This window comes from Callorhinus ursinus, unplaced genomic scaffold (genome assembly GCF_003265705.2).
Source record: "Callorhinus ursinus isolate GAN/ISIS: 27379988/994484 unplaced genomic scaffold, GSC_fseal_2.0 scaffold10, whole genome shotgun sequence".
Lineage (NCBI taxonomy): Eukaryota > Metazoa > Chordata > Mammalia > Carnivora > Otariidae > Callorhinus > Callorhinus ursinus.
Window position 1 is genome coordinate 51,897,779 of NW_027397072.1, and position 12,767 is coordinate 51,910,545.

A 12,767-nucleotide genomic window follows, 5' to 3' on the forward strand; every position below is an offset into this window, starting at 1 on the left:
CGCCACGTCTCAAAATTCAATGAAAAGAGTCCTGCCCCTAGATACATCAAAGTAATTTAACCATAAGAAAAAAAAAATGCATTCCTACAAGCAGCATCTAGTTAGAAAAAGGTAGACTACCTACAAAAAAATCAAATCTGCTTTCGGAAATTGCACCTACATAAATTCAAAATAGACTAAATATTTAAATGTAAAAAAAAATTAAAAAGAGAGTTAAATATAACCCTGGGGTTTGCTGAAGACCAAAAGCCTGACCTATAGGGCAGAAACCATATCATTGTTTAGATAAGAGATTTTGAAAATAAGCACAAGAAGTTAATTAGAAACTCTTATAAGGAGACAACAAAATAAGTTGAAAAGAGTTAAAGATAGGAGTAAAAAGATGACAGAACAAAAAATAAGAAAAGAAAAAATTAGAAAATTAAGAAAAAAATATTAGAATTGATAAATAAATCCAAAAGTTGATTCTTTGAAAAGTCCAACAAAGTGTGTGTGTGGCGGCGCTGGGGGGTGGGGGGGCTTGTAACAAGGCTAATCAAGAAAAAAAAGAAAGAAAACTCAAACACATACCATTAAAAATAAGAAAGGGGGAAAATACCACAGGTAGAGAGAATTGTTTAAATTATAAAAGACAGCTCTCTACAACAACTATGTAAATAAATTAGAGGAGCTCAGCATAGTGAATACTCTTCTAGGAAGATATAAATTATTAAAATTGACTATTCATAAAAGTAACAAACTAAAAATAACAGTGATCACAGGAGAAACTGAAAAGTTTTTAAAGAGTTAGTGCTATACCCACTAAAAAGGGCACCCAGCCCATCTGGTTTTATGGGTGAATTCTTTCAAACCCTCAAAAGACTATGTTCTTATGTTATATAAACTGCTCCAGATGTTAGAAAAGACTTTAAATCTTTCCAATTAATTTTACAGAGCCAGCATTACCCAGATACCAAAACCTAAGAAATAGCAACCAGACATACCAATTAAAGATAATAGAAAATCAAGAAACAGGCCCAAGAACACATTTAGGAATTCAGTAGGGGATAAAGGTGGCATTTCAAAATATAGGGGAAAGATTATTCAATATACACTGTTGGTGTTATTCACAAAGAACAACTGTGAATAAAGTAATGTTAGATCCTTGCCTTATTGGCTAAGGAAAAGGTTAACAGATTTGGCTACATAAAAATTTTAAATTTCTATACACCAAATTCTATTAAATGGTAAAATAAAACAGACAAGAATTATTTACCACTTATATGACGGGGGAAAGTTAACATCCATATATATACAGAACTCTTGCAAAACAATGAGAAAAAGACAAACATATGATCAGAAATATGGGCCAAGACAATGAACAGGCAATTTATAACAGAATAAGTATAAAGTATATAAATATATAATATGTAAATATAAATTAATTCTTAAAATATTTTTAAACTTGCATTCATCAACTTTAGCAGCTACTGATGAAATGAAAATTAAGGCAACAATGAAATTCACCCATCAAATTAACAAAGTTCTTTTTAATATTATTTTACCCTGTGTTGGTGAAGGTACAGCAAAAGAAGCTCATGTGAGTGACCAGAGTGTACATTAGTCCAATCTTTTCAAAGGGTGATTTTGATATATACAAATCGCTTTAAAATGTACAAATCCTTTGATACAGCAATTCCACTTCTAAGTATTCATTCAAAAAAAATCATGAATTGTATAAAGATTCAGCTACAAAAATAGTCCTTAAAAGTTAGTTCTGTATAACGTAGAAAAATTAGAAAGCACCCGAGTATTCATCATTAACTGGCTAACGTGGATTATGGTACATTCACACAATGGAATATGTGTATTCATTTAAAATTATATTGTAGAAGAATATTTAATAACATGAATAAACCTCTCTGTTGTATCGCCAAGTGACAAAAAGCAATTTTCAAAATAATTGTTTCAGAATACTTTTTAATGCACACACATGTGTAAGCGTACATATACATACATACACACAAAAAACTCCCGGAATATTAATTATCAGCTCTTGTCTGGGGGGGTAAGCAGATGAGGAATTTTTTATGGATAAGTTTTATATTCTTCTTCAGTATCTTTAAAATTTTACAAAACGATCATGGCCTACTTTTTAACTGACCAATGAAAGCTATTTCAAAATAGAAGCTGCTGGAGCACAGTTGACCATAGCATAGAACCTGGTAGAGCCACTGATGTTATCTGCAGGACTGAATGATCCTCTCTATACCAGTCAGTGGTGTATCCCCCCAGCCAAGGTGTAGAGAATCCGAAATGTCTGTAAGCCCATTTTTCAAATTGGCCATAGCCCTTCTTCATGGAAAATGGGCTGCAAATTAATATTCCCTTTTCTGAACTCTCAAAACTAGGGATGAAAGACAGGGAGGGGTGTGTCAGGGGAGAGCACGGAGGGGGGGGAGGACCAGAGGACAGAACAAAGGGGGGAAACTTACCTTCTATTTCTCCTCCAGGGGCAGAGATTTTTGACATACTCAGGTAGGTGGTGGCCACGATGTCATTGTGGGTGAGGCGGTCCCTAGAATAAGGGGGCAGAGGGGGCCTGAACACAGAAGGACTGCAGGCCACAGCCCACTCAGGGAGGAGAGGGCCTCAGTTATACATCTTTAGGGGTGCCACTCTTCACACTGGGTATGTTACTGAGGGAAGAAGAGACTGGAAAAAAAGCATTGCCCAAGACTCCTCTAGAGGGAACTCATCCATCTGGCCAACGACCAGCATCCCATCAGCCAACCAACACTGGGCTGCCAGCCTGGATGTCTGGGGAGACATCGGCAGGTTGAAAGGAAAGAGGCCAGGGGCAGGAGGCCGGGTGAGGGAACAGGAGGCTGCTCAGAGAGCCAGACTCCCAGACCCACGCAGAGCCAAGTTCCAGAATCTCAAGAAATATCCAGACCAGGAGAAAACCAGGCAGCCGGGAAGAAACTATGTCTAAGGCCACAGTCTTAAATTAGCTTATATTAGCTAATGCAAAATTATGCCTTGTATCTGACTTTGTATGTGACGAAGCACTTATAACCTCCTTTATCTCCAAGGACCCTCTCAGGAGCCTTGAGGAATGGTCACTTTTATTAACCTCTCCATTCCACAGATGAGCAAGTTGAGGCTCAGAAATGGAAGGTCCTTGCCCAAGGCAGAGCCAGAACTGAAACTCTGGTGTCCTGACTCCTGGTCCAGTGCTCCTGCCATGGCACGTGCTGTTCCTGTATACGACACAGGGGCCTGTCCCCGTCAGGCTTCCCAGGAGGAAGGCTTCTCCTCTCCCCAACCAGCATAGGGGACTGTGGGTAGGAGTTCGAGCAGACGGACTATCATTGATGAGCCCATTAGCCAACAGTGTCCCACGCAGCCCCTCCCTCTGTGTCAATAATAAAGAGAATAGCTGGCATTTATTGAGCACCTACTGAAAGCCAAGCGATGTGCTAAGATCATCACATGAATTAGCTCTAACCCTCCCTCGGCCCTATGAGGCAGGTACTACCATTGGCCTCATTTCAAATGATGAGATGGCAAAACCAGGGTTTGAGCCAGCTACGCCTGACACGGGAAACAGCTTCAATCGCTGCTTCCTGTCAGGCTAGAGCAGAAGTTCTCAATCCAGCGATTTCGACCCCCAGGGACTTTTGGCAATGTCTGGAGACAGTTTTGAACGGGGGGTGGGGGGCAGTTAAGAGAAGCCACGGTTGCTACTAAACATCCTACAATGAACAGGACAGTCACCCCCAGCAAAGAATTCTCTGGCCCAAAATGTCATAGGGCTAAGCTGAGAAACGCAGGACTGGGCCAGACCCATCTCCTTCCTTGAAATTTCCCCAGATCCATCTTCCTCGGAGCCCTTTAGGCTCTCTGTCCCTCCTCTGAGGACCCTGGTCACAGGCATGCTTCGGGCGACAACACACCCAAGCCCCATTGTGAAAGACACACTTGGGCAAGGTTGCTTTGTTTTCCTCTTCAATCCTATACCCATTAGATGCCTGATCTCTGCAGCTTCCTCCCTTCCTGTCTGTACTTCCCAGGGAGGTGATTAAGCTCTGATTTTAAAGTGTTTCATCGGGGCAGGGACTAACTAGGAAGAGTGCATTGTCAGCAGAGATTTTCATCCATTTTCCTGTTGAATGATGTTAAGAAGCTCTGGAAAATAAAAATTTCCTGAAACACTCAACAGTGAGCTCATCAACACCAGATAACTGCCAGCTGACGGCACCGGGAAGCTACCTTTACGCCCCACCTCCAGAAAAGAGCGGCACTTGGAGAAGAATGGAACTTCTCACCTCTGGTCTCATCTGAACCTTGTGAGAAAGGCAAGAAAAAGGGAGGAGAGAGATTCTGTTTTCATGCGGGTGGGAGTAGCTTTTTGGGTTTCTGTTTTTTAACAAAAAAGCAAGAAAAAAGAATCGAAGGGAAGATTAAGTTACAGGGAAAAGGCCATGTGGACCATATCGTATTTCCAGGATTCAGGTAATAACAAACGTTTATCTGAGTTTTCTGGGGCCGGGGGGAAGCACTTTTCTGGATGGGCATTTGCAGCAGCAGAACGCTTTTTTGGCCAAGAGTTGGGTTTTGGGGCTTGGGGTTGCTTTTGGAAAATACAGCAAGTCTGAAAATAGACTCACAATAAAAATGCCACTTCAACCCAAACCAGAGAGGCAACCACCAGATTCCGTAATGTGTTCGGATTGTACAGTATGCTGATGCCTTTGACACAGCTCACACAGCCCCGGGCAAGGCCCAGCCACCACACGCAAGACAACTGCACCCGTGTGCACGTGCACACCCAGGAGTCCACACACACGGACACAGACTCGCCGACAGCCAATCAGCCCCCATCCACGCGGCGCACTCAGGTGCACACACACCCTGAGAGCTGAGATGCAGAGGGGTTCTGGGGACGCAGGCTCTCCCCCAGCCCACTGGCCCACGGAGCATACCTGCGGTCAGGGCCCTAGAGGCCTCTCCCTCCTGGCTGCAGCTTTCCTCTCTAATTCCCACAATCTGTTTTCTCTCGGCCGGGGGAGCTGGCGCACACTTTAATGGCTCTGTGGCCTGGGGGTTTTCCCTGGTCTCTCATTACCCTCCTGGCTGGGGGTGCCATGGCCAGAGACCAAAGGAGAACACGCTGGGAACCGCAAGGCCAAGACTTTTTGGGGGCAGAGAAAGGACAACTCTCTTTTTGGAAAGCCTGATGTATGGAAGGTCCTAGAGCTCATGCGTGGGAGCCCTAACAGCCCTCCAGGTGTGAGAGAGATCACACACGTTAACGTAGTGGGAAGCGGACAGCCCAGTGGTGAAGAACACAGGCTCTGGGAGCAGCAGGCTTGGGTTCGATCCTGGCCTCAGCTGCTTCCCAGTTGTCCCCTCAGACAGATCACTCCCTCATCTATAAAGTAGCCAGGAGTCAAGTTGAGGGTCACATGATGTCACACTTGTGAAATACTTTCTGGGCACGGGGCCTGGCACACAGTAGGTGCTCAGCAAGTGTTAGAACACTTTTCTAAGATGTCCATGTGGCTCTTGCCCTCACCTGTTGCAAGCCTGCAGTGGCCCCACACCATTTCATGCTAGCAACCCAACGGGCGGTCACAGCCCATTCTCCCAGAAGCTCTACTCTTTCCAGCTTCCTTGCCTTTGCTTATGAGCCTCTCCTCACTGGAGTGGCCTCACCCTGGACTTATCAAAACCCCACCTCCTCCAGGAAGCCTTCCTGGCACCCCCCGCCCTGAGGTATCTCAGGTACCCAGCTGGCTGCCCTCCTGTGCCTTGGAGCAGGGCTGTGAGTATGCTTCCCAAGAATGGCCCACGCCCTCTCTTTCTCTGGCCTCCCAGCAGAGGATACTCCCTCACCTGAAACAGACTCTCCCACTACATGCTCTGAACTGAGGAGAACTGAAGAACCCAGTGACCCCTAAAGATAGCCGCCTCCAAAGACTCCAAGACTCAGCACTCACCAGTCCATGACGCGAATCCTCATTTTCTCACACATGGAGGGAAACTGAAGAGGGAAGAGAGACATGTTGGGGTAGGGTCCTTTCAAAGAAGGGGAAGTCCAGGAAACGGGCAGGATGCTGGGGAAGCCAGGAGCCCAGGGCCTCCTGGAATGGGCCCGAGGGGGCAAGGCTCACCATGGCAGGCAGCGTGATGCTCTGGTTCCACTGAGGGTTGGCTGTCTTCTCCAGGATCTTGCTGCAGAGCTAGAAGACACAAGGGACAGGTGGATGGAGCTCCGAGCGGACTATGGACTCCCTTGGGGACCACCTCACCAGCTGGAGGCTGTTCTCTGCCATGATGGCCACCCTTCAGGCTGGGCAGAAGAGCCTGGGGGCCTTGAAGGCTCAGACACAGGGGACTGCAGAGACAAAGCTCAATGGTAAATCAGACCCAGAGCTGGAGGGTATGGGGTGGGGCAGCAAGGGGGGGGGGGGGGGGGGGGGGGTGGGGGAGGATAGACTGCCTGAATTCCACAGGCCTTCTACCCTTATCTCCTACCTCTGGCTGGAAATCCTCCCCCTTCACCTCCCATATGGACAGACTTTAGTGTGGGGGCCCTGAGTCCAGACTGGCTTTCCCAGGGGTCCTACAGCCTGAGGCACTAACCTCTACAAGTCAGCCCAGACCACCTGCCCCTTTGGAAGACTGTGAGCCCTAGGAGATTAGAGGTGGGGGGAGGAGAAGGGGAAATGGTAGCGGGAGGGCCAGGGCTTGGAGGCCAGCCACTAGCATCTGAGAATGAGAGGAGAACTCAGTGAATACACAAACCCCATCACAGTCTGCCTCAGATCAGCCCTGCTCTTAAGACTGGGCTTTCCACAATCAAGAAACCCAGCAGAGGTGGAAACTAGATCTAAACCAGTGGCTTATGTGCCCTACCTATGCTTGGAATCCCCAGGGAGGCACCATGCCCCTTAGCCAGCTCCAGGGCATCCTGTACCCTCACAGGAACAGCAGGTAAAGACTCTATTTCAGATTCATAGATGGTAGGTTTGCACATCCTGCAGCCTTTTTCAGAGCATGTACTATGAGTCCTGCATTGTGCTCAGCATTTACGTGCATTATCTCATTTAATGAGCATCTGATCAGGGACTTCAGTTACTCCATCAAATGAGGGTGCAGGCTCCATGGGGGGCCAGGACTTTGTCTCCATCCCTGGTCCACCCAATGCCAGCCCCTGTCCCCACCCTCCCCACCTCCCTGTGAGAAGAGCCCAGGCAAAGCCTGGGGGCAAGGAAGGATGCCAGGATTTGCTCCTTGTGCCAGCAAAGAAAGAAGTAAGGACAAAAGAGAGGGACAATGGGCAGAGAGTGAATGAAAATTCAAAGGGTTGAAGGCACATAAAAAGATGCTCAACCTCCCTCATAAGAAAAGAAACACAAATAAAACCAAGATACCATTTCTCACCCATCAGATTCATAAAATTCTCTAAAATCTGACAGCCCTCTGCTGGCAAGACTAGGGCAAAACTGCATGCTCATATTTTGCTGGTGGGAGAAAAAAATAGCTCGACCCTCCAGACAGCAACTGGCCACTCTCTCTCCAAATTGCAAATGCAAAAACCCTTTGGCCCACCAGTTCCACCTCTAGACATTTATCCTACAGAAATACTCTCATCTGTGCAGAATGACATGTAACATGCAGCGCAGCTTGAACTATCAAGGCTATGGAACAACCCACGTGTCCACCAATGGAGGACAGATTGAATAAATGATGGTCCATCCACACGATGCAGCTCTAAAAAGAATGAGGACTGCTCTAGGATAGGAAACAGTTTCCGAGTTATATTATTAATTGAAAAAGGTAAGTCCTGGGGATGAAATGTACACATGATGACTATATGGTAGAGTATGTAAGGTATATTTGAAGGCTGTTAAGACAGTAGCTCCTAAGAGTTCTCATCACAAGGACAAAACATTTTTTCTTCCTTTTTTTATCTATATGAGATGATGAATGTTAACTAAACTTATAATCATTTGGCAATCTGTAAGTCAAGTCATCATGCTGTACCTCAAAAATTTATTTCAAAGGCTGCTCAATAACCTATGAAAATATGGGCCTATAAAAACGGTTTACCAAGCTGAAGAGGTAGAGTTGATTCTTGATGGTAGTTACACATTCTATAAATCACCAAGAACACTGAATTCCTGAATATTAAACCATTGCTCTGGGGGAATTTCAGGGTTAGGTTCCTACCAGCCTCTGTCACAACATTTTCATCAACTAATCAACACATAACCTTGTGTCATGTGTGTTTCTCTTCAAGGATATCTTATTTAATATATACTGTTGATTCATTAACACTGAACTCTCGGTTAGCAGTACTATAACTCATGCCTGAGTGAAGCTTATCTAACATATCTTCTCCTAAGGCACAACCCAGCCTTTTTGCACAGAGGAACACCGGACAGCCCTTTGGCACACTCTAGGGGGGCATTTTGAACAACAATATCACATAAAAAGCACCAAAATGTGACGAACATGACACCAGGTAGACCAAGAAAAGGACACATCTTTACAGGATGACAACTGAAACAAAAAGGCAGACTCACGCTGTTCCAACTCAGTGGCAACGTGCGTCAGTCATTCCGCACAGTCCGCAAATCATCATGAAAGCCCCATGGGCATTAATTTTAGGATTACAAATAAATTTTAGCGAATAGGTGAATTTGCAAATATGGAATCCACGAATAATGAAAACCAACTTAATCTGAATCTAATTTTTTTTCCAGTGGGGGAGAAGGGAGGGTTGGAAGTGTAAGCAGTAGAGAGAAAAACACACTACTAAGAAATACACACAAATGTTAACAGTGGTTATCTCCAGAGTGATGTGGGGTACAGAAATACGGTTAGGTTTTTTTAATTTTCCTTGATTTTCTCTTTTTTCCTATTTTTTTAATAATCAATAGGTTTCCTTCTTTCATTCAGAAAGAAAGTTGTTTCAAAGTCTCTCACCCTGCTCCCCAAGCACCTCTCCTTTCCTTCTCACCAAGGTGGGTGGGTGGGTGGGTGTGTGTGTGTGTGTGTGTGTGTAAAAATCACGTATGGTTCACATCTTGGATAACAGTGCCACCAAGTGTCCATGGGAGGAAGTGCAATGAGGGCCAGGCTAGTGTGAATGGGAACACAGAGGACAAAACCCCAGGACTCCAGATTAGGTTGTAATGAGAAAAAGTGACACGCGGGCAGGCTGAGGGAGAGGGAGAGGCAGAATGAGACAGGCAGTAAGGGTAGCTGGAGGAGAGAGAGCGTGACACAAAGATCCGGGGACCATCAGGGAAGTCCAACAGGCTGAAGCTTTCAGAAGGGAAAGTAGGGGGGTGTAGCTTCTTGCAGAAGCCCAGTCACCAATCAGCTTTATATAGTCCTTTGCTTTGGCCAGGTCCCCTAACTCCATCACCTCCCACAGACATTTTGACCTACCTAGAAAAACCCCTGGGGCCAGCCAAGGGCAGCTCAGAACAGAAGACCTTGGGAGATCAAAGTGCCTTCAAGGACCCAGGAGCAGCCAGGAGTGCCGGAGCTCTGAAACTCGGCTCCCAGAAAAGCCATTAAATTTGAAGGCAGGTCCATGTTGGTTCTCCCCACCATCAAAGCACCCTACCATTTTGGGGAATATGCAATAAAAAAATGAAAACAATCTTGAGACATGACTTTCCCTACCTGTCAAATTGGGAAATTAATCCCAGTCTTTGGAGGAAGTGTCCCATAAGCCTGTCCAGCCACACCTTCCCACATCCTTCTCACCTTCATTCCTTCGTTACAATCCCTCCTGAGGCTAGATACAGGGCATCAGACCCCAAGCCCAAGCCCAAACTAACACTGCACTTGGGTAAGGACCTCACATGTGGGTGAGGACCTGCACTTGGGTGAGGACCCACAGTGAGCATTTACACCTCAGTGTGAGAGAGTTTAAGATCCAAGTTACCTCTACCACATACATTTTCACTGAGACCCTGGGAGGGAGGAGCCAGCTTGAAGGGGCTCCCAATGGCCAACGTCAGGACAGTTCATACAGCCAACACAGTAATGACTGATTTTTAACACATGGAATTAATAAAAAGTATTGAGTTCCATAGTAATACTCAAAGGCACTAAGGGAGAGGAAAGCTCTTCTTTCCAGAAAAACACCAACTTATAAAGAGAGAAGGAATGATAATGAGAAAATCACCACTTTGCAACCCCAAGTAAATGATTTATTCAGGCAAGGAGGTCACTGGCTGCATAGACCATTAGGTTAAGAAGTTGTTGATATACACACAGTGTATATAATAGGATATACACACAGTGCCAAGGTATTGCCCACAGATGCCTTGCAAAGTACAAAAGGGAGCATGCAGTTTGACAAGAGAGAGATCTGGAGACACCATCTTAAGCAAATGATCAGATAGTCATCACCAGTGATGGGACAATCTCACTCCGTTTCCTGTTGTGATGCAATATGGCGCACACAACATCACCTACAACACATTCTTGCTGAAATACTGAATCTGAAGGGAATCTAGTCTCAAGAACTAATTTCCAGTTTATAGGAAATGCGGGGACTAGAGAAGCAAGGTAAACACCACCAGAAGGAATCCAACAAATCCAGAACATGGACAAATGGTCTGGGCTCTTCAAAAAGTCAAGGGGTGAGAACAATTGTTGGGGTGGGTGGGGAAGGTCAGGAGGGGCTGTTACAGAAGAGACTAAAGAGGCCTAAGGACCAAATGCACAGCATGAATTCTAGTTGGGTCTTAGATCAGCACAAAATTAAGCCATCTCCAAAGGACATTTTGGGGATAGTCAGAGAAAATTTATATGAGCCAGAATCTGCTAATATTAGGGAATGACTGTTAATCTCATAGATGTGATAATGTTAATGCAGTTGCAAAGAATTTTCTTCTTCTTGGGATTTTTGTTGAAGCCTTTAGGAATAAAGTCTGCAACTAGGTTTCAAATGATTCAGGCAGGAAAAAAAAAGTATCTATATATAGAAAGTAAATGCAATAAAATGTTAGCAGTTGCACTTCATCTAAGTGGAGGTCATACCAGTGGGTGGGGTGTTCATTGAAAAACTCTTCTAACTTTTCTTGATATTTTAAAATATTCAAAATGAAGAGTCATAAAAAATGTCTATTACCTGTACATAGGGGAAAAACTGGAAAGACAGGCACCAAAAAACAAACTTGGTATGATGCTTTAGGGGTAATTCTATTTACTTTTTTCTGTAATTTTCAAAATGGCTTAGTAAAAGCCATTTTGCCATACTGATGTGCATCAGTAATAAAAGAAGCAAAAAAAAAAACAAAAGGTGGGGAGTGAGTCTGGGCATCAGAGAGGATACCCCGCTCTCCCCCTACCCCACCCCCAACTCTGGGCCTGCCTCCCTTGGTGGGATGGGCTGGTAGATGCCCCTCCTTTTCAAAATGAATCTAAGAAAAGATTAAGTGAAAGGAAAATTGCAAAAAGCTATATGAATGGGAACCCACACCACCTCCACCACACCCTCAGCTTTTAGTGTTTATTGCAAATTTTTAAAACTTCTCTCCAGTTGTCCTGTGGGTTGTCTTCCCCCTTCCTACCTCTGCCTGGGGAGCGAAGGGGGAGCCGGCTGGGGACGCCCACCCTCCGGCCACCCAGCTCAGATTCTCAGCCCTTCTGCCCTGCCCAGTTCCAATTTTCCTGTCAACCTCCAAGCCATCTGACTCAACTCTCCCAGCCCCGGTTCTGTGGCAGGTGGCACTCTCCGCAAGGTTGGCACAACCTCAGGGGGCCCTGACCCCACCTTTGGCAACTCCCTGCGGTCAGACACATCTAAGAGGCACCCCCTCCCCAGGGGGTTCTGGGAGCGGCAGGAAGGGGGGGCAGTCTGCGCCCACCTGATCTGTCATTTTCCCACCATTTCCACCACAGTCTCTGCTTTGAGGTTATGGACTAAATAAGACGGGGTTCTTGCCCACAAGTCGGAGAAACAGATGCTAACAAGTACCGGAATGGAATGGAAAACCGGCTAAAAGAGGGCCTAGGTCACGGTGGAGTGCCGAGGACTACACTAGTGCCTCAGGCCCGCGGGGGTAGGCAAGCTGGACACCGAAAGATGCTGGACTCTTCGGGGAGGGGGCAGGAAGGGCACAGGCACGGGCAAAGGCTGGAGGGGTGACCGCGAAGGGAAAGAAGAGGCAGGGCAGACGAGAGGACACAAGGCTGCCCTGTGAGCTGTGCAGTTTCTACGCACACAGGGGTGCGGGGAGGGAGCCCCGCGGCTGAAACCCCGCCCAACCCAGCGCTCCGAGCCGGGGCTGCAGAGCTGCATGTCCCCGGCAGGGGGCGCCATTTTCTCGCACAAATTCCTAAGCGCTGACTTCGGCCGGATTATGCGGTTTGAACTTCATTGTACAGAGTTGTTTTAGGCTAATTATTCTGGGACCTTTTATGGGGACAACCCAGAGAAAAGAATGAACCCAAGGCTGCTGTGTGGTCTTGGGAAGAGATGACAGTGGGCAGAGGGGAGGGGAGGGCCTTGGGACATGCTTGAAATCAAAAGCAGGGGTGGCATGTTTGATGTAAGGAGGTCAAAAGAGGGAAGAATCGAAGCAGGCCCGCGTTTTCTGCCTTTGACTGTGGCACCTGGTTAGGATGGAGGCTCCTGGAAGTGGGGCAGTGGGGCAGATGAGTCTACTACAGGGCCCAAGGGGCAGCAGACAGATGCACGGAGGCGGGGGGGGGGGGGGGGGGGGGGGGGGGGGGGGGGGGGGGGGGGG

The 12,767-nt window shown here is 46.4% G+C and overlaps 1 protein-coding gene across 23 annotated transcripts in view; it reads right to left on the reverse strand.

The window, feature by feature from the left end:
* The window catches only part of DYSF (dysferlin), a 205,960-nt gene that overhangs the window by 128,891 nt on the left and 64,302 nt on the right, over positions 1–12,767 (reverse strand). For all 23 annotated transcript variants that reach the window (XM_073897539.1, XM_025868432.2, XM_073897544.1 and 20 more), the window contains 3 exons: positions 6,159–6,227; positions 5,985–6,028; positions 2,475–2,557 (listed from right to left, as the gene is read on the reverse strand). In XM_073897539.1, coding sequence (XP_073753640.1) covers positions 2,475–2,557; positions 5,985–6,028; positions 6,159–6,227 — 196 coding nt within the window. The remainder of the gene's footprint in view (positions 1–2,474; positions 2,558–5,984; positions 6,029–6,158; positions 6,228–12,767) is intronic.